Source organism: Gymnoscopelus braueri (assembly GCF_963280865.1).
Source record: "Gymnoscopelus braueri genome assembly, chromosome: 4".
NCBI classification, from domain to species: domain Eukaryota; kingdom Metazoa; phylum Chordata; class Actinopteri; order Myctophiformes; family Myctophidae; genus Gymnoscopelus; species Gymnoscopelus braueri.
Window position 1 is genome coordinate 20,515,789 of NC_137605.1, and position 16,708 is coordinate 20,532,496.

General features: G+C 43.2%; 2 protein-coding genes across 3 annotated transcripts in view; one reads left to right on the top strand and one right to left on the bottom strand.

Annotated features, from left to right (window-relative positions):
- The window catches only part of plekhg6 (pleckstrin homology domain containing, family G (with RhoGef domain) member 6), a 343,569-nt gene that overhangs the window by 236,675 nt on the left and 90,186 nt on the right, over nt 1-16,708 (top strand). The window lies entirely within an intron of this gene.
- Nucleotides 1-16,708, bottom strand: part of plekhg4b (pleckstrin homology domain containing, family G (with RhoGef domain) member 4B) — a 45,080-nt gene that overhangs the window by 17,192 nt on the left and 11,180 nt on the right. For both annotated transcript variants that reach the window (XM_080425410.1, XM_080425411.1), the window contains exons 3-12: nt 13,213-14,482; nt 8,982-9,191; nt 8,339-8,462; nt 7,609-7,702; nt 6,628-6,714; nt 5,268-5,384; nt 3,520-3,618; nt 2,723-2,865; nt 1,960-2,098; nt 65-187 (exon numbers count right to left, since the gene is read on the bottom strand). In XM_080425410.1, coding sequence (XP_080281536.1) covers nt 65-187; nt 1,960-2,098; nt 2,723-2,865; nt 3,520-3,618; nt 5,268-5,384; nt 6,628-6,714; nt 7,609-7,702; nt 8,339-8,462; nt 8,982-9,191; nt 13,213-14,482 — 2,406 coding nt within the window. The remainder of the gene's footprint in view (nt 1-64; nt 188-1,959; nt 2,099-2,722; nt 2,866-3,519; nt 3,619-5,267; nt 5,385-6,627; nt 6,715-7,608; nt 7,703-8,338; nt 8,463-8,981; nt 9,192-13,212; nt 14,483-16,708) is intronic.

A 16,708-nucleotide genomic window follows, 5' to 3' on the forward strand; every position in this document is an offset into this window, starting at 1 on the left:
CCGTGTGCTGCCCAGAGACAGGAGCCAACAGCAATGACACTACAGCATGTGTGGGCATATTTACCACAGACTCCTCCAGGAACTGGTCCAGGCTCTGTCTCATGTCCTTCACTGTAGAGACAGACATAGTCAGGGAGTCCAGAGACACCAGCTGCTTCTCCCCCTCTACGCTGAACCACAGCTTAATCTGGAGGGAGGGAGAGAGAGGGGAGAGAGAGAGAGAGAGAGAGAGAGAGAGAGAGAGAGAGAGAGAGAGAGAATTTGACTGAGCATTGAGGCTTTTTCACAGCAACGTCCTGCTTCACACTCATATGACTGCACACATTCACACCGGTGTGCCGCCCGTAACAACCAGTCTGTTGGTTGCCAAGAAGCTCCATGTCCAACGCCGTCACTTTTCAGGAAATGGAAAAAAAAGAACCTGTGTTGCAATGGACCCAATGTACCCACAGAATAATCAGCAATGCAGTGCCAAAGTATCTGGCAATCTACACAGTACTTCACCAGGGTCAATAGTATGCATGGGCATGCTACAAGAGGGAGCGCCCACTCATGTAGTTCCTTCCAAGTTCAAGACTAACAGTGGGCAGAACTCAGTCCTGTACACAGGGGCCGTGTCCTGGAATAGTTTACCTGTGGACCGTAAGTCTATCAGTTATATTGTTTAGTTTAAATTGTAAAGAGCTGGATTAGAAGAGGTCAAGGCTGTTTTTTTTTGTTTGTTTTTTTTGCAGTTGGTTTGCTCCAGATGTACTTCTAGGTATTTATAATATTAGGTTTGAGTAATGTTTATTTAAATGTGATTATTATTGTTATCGGAATGGAATATGAAAACTCTGACAGACACGTCTTGATCACATGACTGCACAGATAATGGGTACTGATTTGCGTGAGGTTTGGACAAAATCTATAGGAGTAGTAGCAAAAACTTTTTTTTTGCAATAATGGGCCTCATGGTGGCACTATAACAGGCCGATTAGAAACATTTTGGGGTGGAGGTTCTTCTTTGGTCTTCCGGGAGTGTGTGTGCAAAGTTTCACACCGATGCTCGACCGGTGCCCGAGATTAGCTGTTCACAGACGAATGGACAGACGGACAGACTGACCCACAGGAGCAAAAACAAAATCCCTCGCCTTCTAATCATACAAGACACCATCCTGCTCATCGGGGGCAGTGTGCACGTAGGGGTTCAGTGTTTTGCTCAAGGACACTTTGACATTAACCCGGGGGGAGCCGGGGATCAAACCAGAAACCTTCCAATTCCCAAACGGGCCACTCTACCTCCTGAGCCACTGATGTAATCTAACGTCTAAACCCATTCAACCTGGGAACACATCTCTGTCATTTTAGATGTATTTGGCTATTCAAAAATAGCAGATATACAAGCTCATAGTGCGGCACCGAATGCCGAGCTATGAGCTTGTAGATCTGCTATTTTTGGAAAATCTTGAACTTTTGACAACATTTTTAACTCTAGTCTTTACTTCTGGCGGTCCCTGGAACTAAATCTTTTGAGATGGGGGTCCGCGGCTAAATACATATAATTTTGGGGGTCCTTGACATGAAAAGGTTTTGAGCACCACTGATATAGCAACAATGTTTTTTCAAAAAAACTGTTAGTATTTAGAAGACATTTGTCAAATGTTTGACAAATGAACATTTGACAAATGACAGATGTTCGCTTTAAAAAGTATATATTCAAAGATAGACACATTTTCACGTTTTTTTTTTTTTTTGCAGATCTACAAGCTCATAGCGCAGCACTCGGTGCCGCGCTACGAGCTTGTATATCTGCTATTTTTGAATAGCCAAAGAAATCTAAAATGACATAGATGCCTTCCCGGATGGATGAATGGTTTAATGTAATATCTCTGCTCTCTTCATTGGATCATTTGAAAAACCTACTAATGTAATGTAAGTAATACTGTATGTTCAGACTGACATAAAGGTGAAACCTACCTGCTGTGTTTGCTCCTCGAACCTGCGGACATCCAATAGACTCTCCAAGTGTTTCTGGGACTTGTTGGAAAGAATCACAAGTTTATGGACCTCTTCATCCACCTGATTGTACAACGCATGCACCATGTCCACAGCGTCCCTGGATTCATGAAAAATGAAATCATGGGAAAAAACACACACAAAATTAACCCATTCAATCCGGGAAAGCCATTTTAGATTTGAGCTATAACCATTATTTTACACTTTGGCTATTCAAAAATAGCAGATATACAAGCTCATAGCGCTACAAGTTTGTAGATCTGTTATTTTTGAAAAATCTTGAAAATATTTGCAAATCTTTGAAATATATATATTTTTAAGCGAACATTTGTTACTCAAATCTTTGCTTCTGGGGGGTCCCTGGAACAAAATATTTGACAAATGTTCGCTTAAAAATATATATATTCAAAGATTATATTCATATATATTCATATATATTAGCACATTTTCAGGATGTTTCAAAAATAGCAGATCTACGATCAAAAAAATGACATGGTATTGTTTTCATTAAAACTGTGAAAATGTGCCTCATAGAACAGCACCGAGTGCCACGCTATGAGCTTATAGATCTGATTTTTTTTTTCAATTTTTGCAAATCTTTGAATATTTCAAGATTTTCAAGAGGGCCCTGATCCACAAAAGTTAGGGAACCACTGTTCTGTAACATAGCGTCTCTTTCCATCCCTGACTGGTTTTAAATGAAGTACTCGTCCTCTTGCAGTACCTGTAGATGTCATTCTCACAGGGCTCTTCCTTCCTAATACGGGCCAGCACCGTCCCTCCCTCCAGTCTCAGCCGGTTCAGACGGGTGTCCTCCAGCACCAACCTCATCAGACTCTTCTGCTGTTCCATCACCTCAGATACTACCTATGTTAAACACGCGCACACACGCACACACACGCACACACGCACACACGCACACGCACACACACACAAACACACACACACACACACACACACACACACACACACACACACACACACTGGAATTAACACCTTTAGTCATTTCTAAAGCAATTAGGTGATATTTATCACACATTAGTTTTTGGATTTATAAATGTTTTACAAAAAACTAATGTGTGAAAAAAGATGACCCAAATCACAGACAACATGTAACTTTTACAAAATGATGTTTTATTGGAAAGGAAAACGCCACAGTTCAATCACTAAGGTAGCACAGAGACCATGGAAGTAGAGGCTAGCAATGAAAACAAACTATTTTACTACAGTCAAGATATCATCTCTGTCGGGTGGAAACCTCATATGTCCAAAACTGTAACTTTTCAGGATTCAAATTCAAAAACAGCAAAAGTAGCTCAAAACGTGTCGCTCTGCGTCGCATTTCAAGCTACTTTTGCTACTTTTGTGTGACGCTGTAGTAGCCTATATGATCAAGTAGTAGGGGGGGTTAATTTACGAAAAAAAACTGCAGCGACGATATGTAGCGAGAGGAAAAGACATCCTGCGGGAAAGCCATTGTGTGTCAGTGAAGTCAGAGAAGCATACATCAGAGGCTCTGACCTTGGAGGTTTCCAGGTTGCCACTGTTGCTCAGCGAGCTGATAGACTCCTGGAGGGAGGAGACGGCCGCATTGCAACTGCTGGCAAACGGCTCGATTTTCTGAAAACACGAGAGAGAGAGAGAGAGAGAGAGAGAGAGAGAGAGAGAGAGAGAGAGAGAGAGAGAGAGAAAGACATACGGAGAGAAAGAGAACCGTTAAGTAAAAAAACGTAAAAAGAACAGCATGTAAGATTAAGCCATTAAGACCGGGAAAGCATCTGTGTCATTTTAGATTTCTTTGGCTTTTCAAAAATAGCAGATTTACAAGCTCATGCGAGCTTGTATATCTGCTCAATTTGAAAAATCGTGAAAATGTGAGAAAATCTTTGAATATATATTATTTTTTAAAGCGAACATTTGTAACTCAAATCTTTGCTTCTGGGGGGTCCCTGGAAAAAAATATTTTGGGTTGGTAGATGGGGGTCTGTGGCCAAATACACATCATTTTGAGGGTCCTTGACATGAAATTTTTGAGAACCACTGATATTATAGCAACATACGTTTTTTCAAAAAACTGTTTGGATTTAGAAGACATTTGTAGAATCCCCAGAAGCAAAGATTTGAGTACAAATGTTCTCTTTAAAAAAATTACCGGTATATATATTTAAAGATTGGCACAAATGTTCTAGATTTTTTTAAAATAGCAGATCTACAAGCTCATAGCGTGAGCACTCTGTGCCGTGCTATGAGCCTGTATATCTGCTATTTTTTTAATAGCCAAAGAAATCTAAAATGACACCGATGCTTTCCCGGTCTTAATGGATTAATAATGTACTAGAGATTAAGTGATGGAGAAAGCATTCACAAACAAGATTCACATCGTAGGAATGCAATGTGGAATGAGGAATTCAACAGGTTACTTTTGCATACACTATGTTAATACTTTACATAGAATGTGTAATGTATACATAAAGGCCCAATCCTGACTTTTCTAAACATATAAATTAGGGTTATATTCACATACATTCTTAAACGGTTTGATTTGTAGATGGAAAATATACTATTTGGAACTTTCTTACCCCCATCATAAATCAAAATCTATTTTAGATCTAAAATAAACACTGGAGTTAAATTGATGCATCTAATGATTAGGTGAATCCATTTTACTCCCAACGTTTATAAACATTACCATTACAAACAAATCTACAACCTACATCTACATCATCCTACGACATCGTCTGTTTGACTGGGGATAATCTTTTTCTCACGTTATATTTTTTGAAATATATATATATAACTTCAATTTCATAATGCAAAGGGCGGTTGCATCATCCTGCTATGGCGCATGTCTCTTAATGAGTCATACGTCATAGATACGTCATAGATCAGTGGTCACCACAAACATTTTTAAAACATTTTAACCACTTTATCCATTTATATGTTGGCTATTAAAAAATGGCAGATCTACAAGCTCACAGACATCTGCTATTTTTGAAACATTTTGAAAAATATCGAAAATGTTTGGAAACGTTTGAATAATTAGATTATTCTTTTTACATAAATCTTCTCTTCTGGGGGTCCCTGGCAGAAAAAAAATCATACGTCGCACAAACTCCGAGATCCACATGGGAGCCAAGCCGTTATTAGGCCCGTCTTATTTTTGTGGTGGCCGTTTGTTTATGTATGTATCACGGTTTGGGCCCACTTCCATTTGGGCCCAGTTTCTATCGCTGATTGGGCCCAGTTCCACAGGTAGAGGTGAGCGGTACCTGTCTGAAGTGGATCCAGTGACTGTGGTCGTAGTGGAAAGTGCCGTCCAATTCTGTTGTGAGTTGAGTGGAGTCAATGTGCTTCAGTAGGGCCTTCAGGGAGGTGAACAGCTCCGTCTAGAAACAACACAGACACACAGCCATTATGCTCTGATCCGTAGCCATTTTAAAGCCGAATTTCTACTCCGTAGTATGGGTAGTAGTGTCACTTGACAGAAAGAAGCTAACAATGCATTGCATCGCGACAACCTTGTGCGATCGATGGAGTATACAGTAAATTAAGCTTAACCACTTTAACCCTGGCATCCCTATTTTGGGCATATTATCGGGAAAAAAATTAAAAAACGAAAAAATAGCATTGAAAAAATATATAATATATATATATAAATAACAAATATTTTCAGAAAAAAGAGATCAACAACCTCACAACGCATCGCAATGTGACACACTGTGAGCTTTTAAGATGGACAGTTTGTTTCCTTTTTCCACATTTTCAAAGAAGTTCAAAAATCGATTTCTTTCTTTCTTTTTTGTTATTTCTAAAGTGGTTAAGCCATTTTTAATCCACTGAAAGTCAACTGAGCATGGATACTCTTTTACAGCAACACCCATTCCTGGGTCTAGTGATGATGTAATGGTTAAGGCCCTTCCTGGCCTGTGATCAGAGCCAACAGAGTCCTGTGCTATCTCAATAAAGGAAAATGCAAATGACTTAGAAAACCCATTGTCCCGAAAATGTGATTTGATTATGAAAAGACTAAGAGTAATATAAACCAAACAAAAACCTAATAGCATATTGTAATATCTTCTTATGCTAATAATAGTCCAGTAGTGCTTCATGGGATTTTATCAGGGTTAGTAGTTAAGAGTGAGTAAGTTTTAGCTCTGTATCAACACTGAACAAACAACAGCTGTTGACTCAAAATGATTGCAACTGATAAACAACACTGAAGAATGGGAAAAGGTTTAGATACTCTCTATACACCGTGACCTGATAGGAGGATGGCTGCTTCTCCCATCGCAGATGGTTCAAGGACAGGCCAAAGAATGGCCACAACGGCAGCCTATCACAGACTGTGTCCTTCCTGGTGGAACACTGAGCTGTTATGCCACCGCGGAATGTGAAAACCCAACTGTTGTTATTGTCACTGGTGCTGTTATTAAATATGACAGTAGCTATGAACTCGTCTCACACGTCATACCTCAATTTGGGGTTGAATGTTACGCCAGGAAGCGATATACTGTACAGTATTATTACAGCATTTCTCTGGAGTATTATTTCACTTTATGATACTCAGTTTCACTGAGTATCATACGTTACTACTGTGAAGTAGCAATTCAATTAATTAATTCAAACTACCTGTAAAGTGATTTCTCTCTCAGGTTTGATGGCTGCGTCCTTGTCCACCAGGAAGAGAATGGAGTAAAGTGCATTTGGTATTAACACCTGAAAATTAAGAGACACACACACACACACACACACACACACACACACACACACACACACACACACACACACACACACACACACACACACACACACACACACACACACACACACACACACACACACACACACACACACATTTTTTCTAATCAGTGGAAATGTTTTGTAAAGTTTGTTTTGTCCTGTTTATGTACAGTATGCATGGATGTATTTGTTGCATTGTTTTGTCTATTGTACTTTCTGTATTTTTGTCATAAGGACCCTCTCGAAAACGAGATGACACATCTCAAGGGGTTATCCTTCTAATAAAGGTATTATACTATATAATACAATGACAATGCACACAGTATTTGGCCACAAACAGCCAAACAATACATACTACATATTTAAAGTGAATCATACATGTTGCGGGGAGCAGAATTACAACTCTTTAAATCAGTAAGTAAGTCATCATCATAACTTGTCTCTATGCTTAGAGAGCTGAAGACAGCCAAACCCCCGACATGCAGCGTGCGGTTAAAAACAAGACAAGTGAGAACAAGTCTCTCCACACGTGCCCCGAGGCTAGCCTTTCTCACACAAATGTCACGGAGGAGCGATAGTCCCTCCAAATGCAAGGAGTGCCTCTTTGAAAATGTAATCAAACTTGTGTCAGCGGAGGAGGAACAACGGTAAATGTGTCAGGATAGCATTAATTACAGCGAGGGAAACATTGCTTCATGGTATAAAACACAACAGCAGTGAGAGAGAGAGAGAGAGAGAGAGAGAGAGAGAGAGAGAGAGAGAGAGAGAGAGAGAGAGAGAGAGGAGAGAGAGAGGGAGAGTTCCCTGCTCCTGCCTCCTTGGGCATGTTGGAAGGTAATTTACTGTGCATATTTTCCAGTGTGGGCTCACCTGGAGTTCAGACAGGGATGAGAGCAGAGCTGGACGCGGCTGCTGCCTCCTGCTGTCTATGAGGACAGTCAGGCCTTGATCACGCCTCTCCCTCCTACAACCAGAATTCAGAATGAATACACTAGTACATGACAGCCAGTAGCAGAGACAGTATACAGCAATGTTGTGAGCTTGTAGATCGGCTATTTTCGGGGGAAGAGATTTGGGGTATAGAGGGAAAACTGGGCGGACCCAAGTATAGAGCACTGGGGGACCCCGGTCAACTAAATATATCGTTTTTAAGTAAACTGTATTCACTTGGGGCCAAATACATTGAACCAGTTAAAAATGCACAAACATTAATGGAATTACATTTGTCACTATTTTCTGGAGTGATTCAATATTAAGTCAGCGTAAGACGTGACATTGAGCGATATTTTGTATTTAAGACAAGACGCAAATTGCCTTAGTAGAACAACTTTCAAGTGATTTTCGACAGAGTGAGCCAAATAGTGCTTCAATTGAGATTGTCTTGTCTGGTGGAGTTTCCCACGAATCAAGATAGCCAATTATTTTTATCGCGTCTGGTGTGAATGCACCATGTCTAATTTCACAATGTCTAGTTCTGAATATAATTATTATTAAGAGTTCATATTGTGCTGATTATACTTAAAAGTGTATAACTCCCCAAAAACTTGGAACTGGGAACCGTACTCAGGTCAGGTGTGCAAGTTCATGAAATGTGACTTACCGTAGCGTGGAGTAGTAGTATCCCAGTAAACAGGTGAGGTCTGTGGCTGTGCAGCTCTCACCTGTCCACACCCTACCCCTGGTGCACACCTGTAGCACGGCCCTCCCACCACGGTCTCTGTTTCCTGGAGAAAGAGAAGGCCAGCAACGGGTCAAGTCAGCAGCTCTTGTACTGACAAACCTACTACCATAATGTCTACTGATAACCTGGTATCCCTCCCTGTAGGTGTAAAAGCTTTATGTTTTGTTTGTGTTGTGGTGACGTCCACCCAGGGACTGCAGATGTAAATGAGCTGTTTCTGGTGCAATAAATATTGTGCATAGTTCCCCCCCCAAAAAAAAATAAAAATGTATTAATACATTAATACATTAATACATTAATACATTAATACATTAATACATTAATACATTAATAATGGAGAGTCATTTCACTTTTACAGCCACAGTTGAGAAATTCCAGCCATGTTTTTTTTATTTGAGTGAAGTAAGATGGTGTGCCAGTCGCAACTCAACGATGATGCGAGGATATTGTATGACACGGCCCTATCAGGTGTGTGTAAGATGAGAACATACTGTACACTAAGCTGTGGGATAAACCTACAGGCGACTGATACACTATGTCACGCTGCTGGCTCATTGCCTACCGGGTAGGACGACGGCCCCAGATGCCAGCAGCTCCTGGCTGACCTGTGATGCCAGGGTGGGGAGGCGTGAGCACCAGTCTGACGGAGGAGGACTTGACACGGAGGCTGGCTGGATGGCCGTCCCATTGGCTGGCTTAGGCGTGTGTGAGTCCTCTCCGCTGTGGCTGGGTCGCCTGGTCTCGCCGCCGCTGCTGCCAACGTCATGCTGACCTGCAGAAAACCAAGACAACAACGTCATTGTGTACACTGGGTTAGTCAGTAATTAATTATTATTTACAGCATGATATCATTACATATTATTATTTCAATCAATTTGTTATTAAATATGTATTTAATTGTTTAATTACCTCATTATTGAAAAGGAGAGTGGGTGATCAACATTTGATTATTACAATGTATTATGAAAATGTACTGTGCATCACTGAATTAATCATGATTACTTTTTTCTTTAACAGAATTCCACTGTTCCTTCTATTTGTATTTATTTAATCATTCATTTATGAAGCTGAGCAGGGGACATAACGTAGATGGAGTAACAGGAAAGAGTGCCGCTTAGTTACGTACTGTTAATAATAATAATAATAATAATAATGATAGTAATAGCTTGAAAACAATGAACAAAACAACAAACAACTATTTGCCATAAGCCTGAGAGAATAGGTGTCTTTTCAAGGCAGCCATTAAAAGAGTCCAGTGTTGTCGCATGGCGAATCTCTATTGGTTAATTGGTCCATTCTTTACTGTCTGAAATGTTTACTGTATACCAGCTACTATACAGTAGTTGAACACAGTCAGTATCATGTCGAATCTTCCTTTCACCTCAGCACTTTCTTACCTAACAGAGTCATGCCATTGACCAATGCTACTTAACGGTGAGCAAGGTGTGTTCTAGTGGCAATGAGCTCACGCTGACTCATTACGGAGACCAGGTGTTTTGCTCAGTGTGACTCATTGGTGGCTTCTGCAGGCTAAAACTCTGGAGTTATTAGCCTTTTGGTCTCTCGTCCTCCTCCGCCCTCCTTCTCTGCTCCACAACCAGCCCTCAGGGCTCTGTTTTACAGGAATGCTGCCTCTGACATTCCCAACTGGTACCACTGTTTACTGGCTTCATCCTAACCCTGGAGGCCAGTCCAGTAACCTGCCAGCTTTCACACAGAATATGTTTACTCCCTTCATCTTTCTGTCTGTTCTATCGCAGGCGCAGACTTGACTGCGCCACCGCCCAGGTATACGTCTCTCAAACCAGACAAATCTTCCACAATCTATGAAAGAGTCTCTAACTATGCCTCCTTCAAGTCGTGAACGAAAGCTGGTCAATTCAATATCTTTAAAATATGTTTTGAATTGCAGTTTTGGCTAAGTGTGCCTTCACTCATTTATTCATTCTTTATTCTTTATTATTCTTTATTAGGATCCCCATTAGCTTCCACAAAGTGGTCGCTAGTCTTCCTGGGGTCCTCACATACATAACATGTATACAATAAAAACAGACAATAGTAATTGTAATTAATTTGATTTACAGTAGGATTTATTTTCCGCGACTGCAAAGATGAAATGGAATTTCGGGGTACGCCGTACATCCGGAGGCGGCGACACAAGCAAAGTCTGAGCTAAAATAAGAGGGCACCATACTGTATAGAAAAGACAGGCCCTGCTAGTTGCATAACAACCCAGTACCTATAACGTGTAAGTGAAACATATCATGGATCTAAACTTGCACACAAAATGATACAGCTGAAAGTGATCATCCAAAAATATAAACAAGTAGAACGGTGTGCCGAGTCGAGCGCAAATCTCGGGTAAGCGGCATGCCGTTCTGCCGTACCTCCTTCCATCTGTCTGTCTTACTGTATGTGATTGAAATGCATCTCTCTCTCTCTCTCTCTGGACAGAAGTATTGTAACTGGATAGTAGTTAAGATCCCATTCACCAGACAGACAGCTTGCGTTTGATTGGCTAGCTCCACTCCATAGAAGGGCAGGATGGATTTGACTTGAAAAATATTCAGTAAGCACAAGAAATATGACACTGATCAACATAGAAGTTTGCGAGATCAGCTGCAGGCAGACACAGCCAGACACAGGCATGACCGAATGCAAGATCTCAGCCTGGCAGAGATGATCATCAGGAAGCTTCCTTTTCTAAAAATATCATTAAAATGTATTTGTATACATGCCAGGGTTTGATGTATGAAGTCATCTTCTAGACTTTTCTGGTGGTGACATTGGACCGTTGGGACTGGGAGTGTGCAGAGAGACTGCATTCTATGGCTCAGTATTTGACAGACACCCTCCTGGGTGTTTTCTTTTCAAACCGTCTCTGCCTGGCCTCCTGTATTGTCCTGGCCTGTTCTGTGACAGTTACCCCCGCCAATAGGTTGAGCTCAACCTCTATTGTCTTCAAAAAGTCAATGCATTTCCTGTGTGACTGCGCGGGCCGCTGTTTGCTGCATGCTTCCTAAGTTGCTTTGTTTTCAGAGGAAGCGACAAATGTAGGGCAAAGCCTCCTGTTCATTGTGCCATGTGAAAGCCTGTTTTGTATACCATCTTAGACACCGTTCTAAACCGCCAATGAGAGGCCAGAACTGTTTCAGCATGGATTGCTATGCCCTGCATTTTATTGATAGCAGGCAAACATAGATGAAATCACAGAGGTTTTGCATTTACAATGTTTGCAGTCTGGCATCATGGGTCTGCATGCAGGCTGCAATTCTGTCCTTCTTAACCACTTATGCCTGATTTATACATTGCCGCACGACAGTGTTGTGTGGCATAAAAATAAAAATAAATCATGCCTATAATGACATGCTCAAAATAGGAACGCCAGTTTGAAACTGGTTAAAACCCTGAGTATTTCTCTTCTCCAGAGCAAAGTGTGAATCAGTGCAGGCTGGATCTAGTATTTCCGCACAAACACAGGTAGAATTTGAAAGGCTTCTGCCTTCATCCCCAAGCGCCTCAATGTTTCACAATGGAACCTTTTGTAAACGAGGCAACCCATCTGTCTGGGACCCGATGCCGCCAGACCCCCAGCCCTGTTCACACTAGAAGAAGGTCCACCTCACTCCAGGCCATGTCACTGTGGGATACTGGGGTCTCTCAGGTCGGTCACAGGATCTTTTGTGATCACTCTCTTAAGTCCTCTGTGTGGGAAACCTGCTTTGCAAGAGCTGAAACACAATCCACACTGAGGTAATCCTTTTTTTTGTTTGTTAATACACTACTGTATCTTTACTGCACGACTGGCGAAGTGATCTCTTAAAATGCAGAATGGATTTATATTTAGAATGGGTACTGTCCGGTACTCTTTGAGAGGTTTAAATAAGCTCTTCTCATCACAATACCCGGAAGAGGCTGCGCTTAATAAAATAGTGTGATTTCCCCCAGCAACACTTTCTCATTGGTACTTTTTCCAGAGCTACCTGTACAGACTGACGCGAAGCAAAAAGCAAAAACTCAGTCACAGTAGTAAAGAAAACAGGAGTCAGCTTTCTGATTCTGAACCACGCCTGGGGTTTAAAAAAGTTGCCCGTTTCCAGGGTAGGGCCATACGTGTCCCCAGTACGAGCCAAAAAACACACTACGGGGCTATGGGCTATGAAAAAAGCTAATCTGTCACCAGTGATAAAGCAAGCGCTTGGCAATTATGAGCTGTCTCCTGACATCAACTCATGAGTCCAACCCCAGCCCACTGACTGACTAACCTCACCAATCATATACAGTATATAATCACAAACTGGTGCATATTGATAAATTGCCATTCTCAAACTGTTTTGGAATGAAAGCAGATTTTCAGGCCCTAAGGTCGTATTTGATACGTGGAAGACGATGTGCTCAAGGCTGTTATGATTCAGCCAGTTAGAGGAAAACAAACAAACTGTTGATACTGAGTAAGTTCAGAGTGAAAGTTGAGACAATTTCTCAACTTTCACTCTGAACTTACTCGGTATCAACAGTTTGTTTGTTTTCCTCTAACTGTGGCTGAATCATAACATCATCTCATATTACCCTGCCAAGGTACGCTTGTTGCAACAAAGCCTTGTTTTATGATGAGAAAATCATAAATACTTTCTTTTTCCCTAAGCAACTTAACTCTAATGACTGTAATAGCGATGTGCTACAGTATATACACAAGTCATTTCAATGAAGTTAAGCAATTTGTAGTGATTAGTGCGCTTTTGTATAATGTAGGCTAATGGCACCAGGTTGAGCTGTAGTGCATCTCTACAAACCTGACTCCTCTCGGCTGCTTCTCCTCTCAGAACCGGGGAAGGCCGTCTCCAGCTCCAGCTTCCCAAAGCGCAGAGTGTAGCCGTTCATCAGCTTCTTGGGGGAGATGTTGACCGAGCCCCCAGAGGAGGAGCGTTCTCTGTGACCTTTGACCTGGCCCGCCTTGTTAGTCCTCTCCAGGGACTTGGAGCGCCTTTCGGCCCGCCTTTCGGCGCTGCGCAGCCCCCTCTGCAGGTAGAGCAAGGGCGTGCTGGGCCGAGCGGAGTCGTCTCCGCTCAGCCAGCCCCTGGTCCCCAGCCTGCGGGATATGTGCTCCCTTGGGGAGTTACGGGCGTCAGGGACGCTGCCCAACGTCACCGCCGCCTCCCTGGTGCCCGTGCCGTGCTCTGGGCCCTCCTCCAGGATGGACTCGGAGCTGGAGCCCAGATGCATGGGGTTCTGCAGGGCCTCCATGTACGACTTCCTGAACAGTCTCTTGGTCTCAAACGCTACCGAGTCCCTGGGGTGGCGTCGCCGAGGGCCCGGGTTACTCAGGTCCGTGCTGAAGGACAGGGTCTTGGACACCGACCCCCTCTCCCTCCCGCCCCTGTCCTCCTGCCCGTGTCCCGACCCATTGTCTCTGGCGGCTCGGTCTGTTTTAGTGCTAGATGCGGCCGTTTCGGCCGCTCTGAGGTTATGGCCCTCCATCGGTTTGAGTCCAGAATCCTGTGGGGCCCGAGTGCTGGCCGGGTCCCCGCCGGGGGTCGGGGGATCGGAGAAGATGGAATCGGCTCCCTGGGAGTGCAGAGACTCCCTGGAGCTGCGGTGGCTGTCGAGGGTCCCCGTGGAGCCGCTGGTGCTGCAGGTGCTCAGGTGGCCCCTGAAGCCGCCCCCGCTGTGGCGCGCCTGCATAATGGCGTCCACCGTGCTGGTGACAAACAAAGGGTTGACCACGTTCTTCCACGGCGTCCTGTACACCGCCGTGCCGGTGGTGAGCAGGCAGTTCTGTAGCGGGTGCAGGTTGCGCTCACGCGTCACATTCTGCAGGAAGTCGGCGGTGAAGACGCTGCCGTACATGCTCTCCGCGACGGGGATCTCGGCGATGGCCTGCCCGGTGGCCGACAGGCATTTTATCACCAGCTTGGCGGCCTTGCGGCCCAAGGGGACGATCTGCAGGTAGAAGTCTCCTTGCTTCAGTCGCACTTTGTGCAGAGGGGCGAGCTGCAGGACCACCTTCTCGTGGATGCAGAGGGGCCAACCCTCGTGGTAGAACAGCAGGCCTCGGAACCGCACCTGATCCAGACAGAGAGAGTGTTACATGTAAGCACATCTGTCGCTCCCACTTAAACGTTATTTATAGAGCCCGATTTTTTTGGTCCCATGCCGATTTCGGACAGTCCTAGCCCATCAATTACCAATGTTTTGACCGATATTTGGTCAATTAATGCCCTACTTTGTCATACTACAGTGTCACACAAAAGTAGAAATAATTGCGATCTACAAGCTACAAGTGATGCGTTGCTGTGAGCTTGTAGAGCTGCTATTTTTGAAAAAAGAAAACAAAAATGTAGTGAAAGTGAAAGTGGTTAAGTGTGTCTTTGGGTTTTATGAATATTGAACCAATTAAAAGTTATTAACAAGACCTTGAGACTAAATAATAACTCCATTGGATCCATTTGGAACACAGCTTCTTTTTGTTAAATTTTCTGAAAAAAAGTAACAGTTTTCAACTGTCGTTTCCGCCCGACAACGACCATATATACAGTATTGGGCAGACGGTAATTATTTGTCCTTGATGTTTCACATTACAGCTGCAGCAGGCTGTCATGGCTGTGGTTGCCGTCTGCACGGCCGTGTTCCAACGTGTTCTTCAAGGCATTCACTAGACGCTACAGTGGAGAGAGAGAGACAGGAACGACGAGCTGCAACGCAGTTCATTAGCTCAGTGTTTCTCTAACCTTTTAACCACTTAAACCCTATATGGTTGACCGGAGTCCCTCAGGGCTTTACACTAGTGTTTTTTCGGTTTTCACTCCACATTATTTTTTTTCCGCGAAAGCTTTCCCCACAATACGGATGCTGGGACCACTTCACCCATTTTCAACCTTTCATATACTGTAATCGGTCCTCATTGACCCATTAACTAACCCGTCATTTTTATATTTATTTGGCTATTCAAAAATAGCAGATCTACAAGCATAGGTGCCGTGCAAGGAGCTTGTATATTTGCTATTTTTTTAATAGCCAAAGAAATCTTAAAATGACACAGATGGGTTTCCGGTCTCAATGGGTTAATGGTCAATGTAAGATGGCACAATGTCCGTCTACTCACTCTGTGTCTCAGAGGAGTGCTGTGGTCAGTTCAGAAATCTGCCTATTTCACCCTACCAGTGATATCAGGGTTGGTAATTTCAAACTTATAAAAAATGTTTTATTAATGCAAGAACAATGGTTTCTATTTCAGTCATGCTAACTTTCCAGTCAGAGAAAGGCTATAGTTTCTTTTAGCTTGGAATCCTCAACGATGATGTCATTGGTAGGCAGGTTTCTGAACTGTCCATAGCCCACCAATTAGAGTAAGTAGACTAAAGTAGACTTGTGCATTAGTGAGGACCAATTACACGAGGATAAGGTTGAAAATGGGTGAAGTGCTCCTTTACTTTCAAAGAACCCCAATAACTTTGAGAGTGTACTCCCTCACGGGTCCATTTGGTTCCATTTGTACACCATCACAGTTACACACCTGTAAGGGTGCATTTGAAACCCCTCAAGGAACCCTGAGGGTCCCTGGACTCCACTTTGAGAGCCACTGCATTAGCTGGATACAAACCAATAAAGTTCACCAGCACACCTATACTTAAACATCTGTTTAACTTTAACAGAGACACAAGGTGCTATCACAGGACCCCACCCCAGTGGATGAATCACTGCAGTCAACCATCACTCTAAACAGGAAGATACAAACCTGTCTGATCAGGCCTGAGCCCTTAGCAACTACAACACAAATCTTCCCCATGACTCTCCTGTTATGTACTAAGTCAGACAGACACCAAAAGCAAAGAAACAGTGCTGGAGGGTTGGCTTTTTTTTCCATTATCTTTTTTCCTTTCCATTTCTTTCCCTTCGACTTCCTGCAAAAGTGATTGAGAACGTGATCCTCCAGCGAAGCCTCTCATATTGCGAGCCGCACAAAGACTGCGCTGCACAGCGAAGCTGTTCTCAGGGGCTAGGCTTAGGCCAAACTATTGCTGTATGGCTATCGTCACAGTGTAATCACAGCGGAGATGAATACAGCAGAATAAGGTTTCAGGACTTTGGTCATGGAGCCCTAACCCACAGCAATCAGAGCTTGTGGGAGCCGATATTGAGTTTCAGTTTGGGCTCAAAGAGGCTGAGAGCGACCACAGTTTCTCTCTGTTTGTCTATTCAGAGCATGGACGGCCTGGCTCTCAGCTTGTTTTCTGAACAACAATCAACTCTGTCCCAGTCCGTCGCTCCCCTTCGCCTACTCGGCAAAAA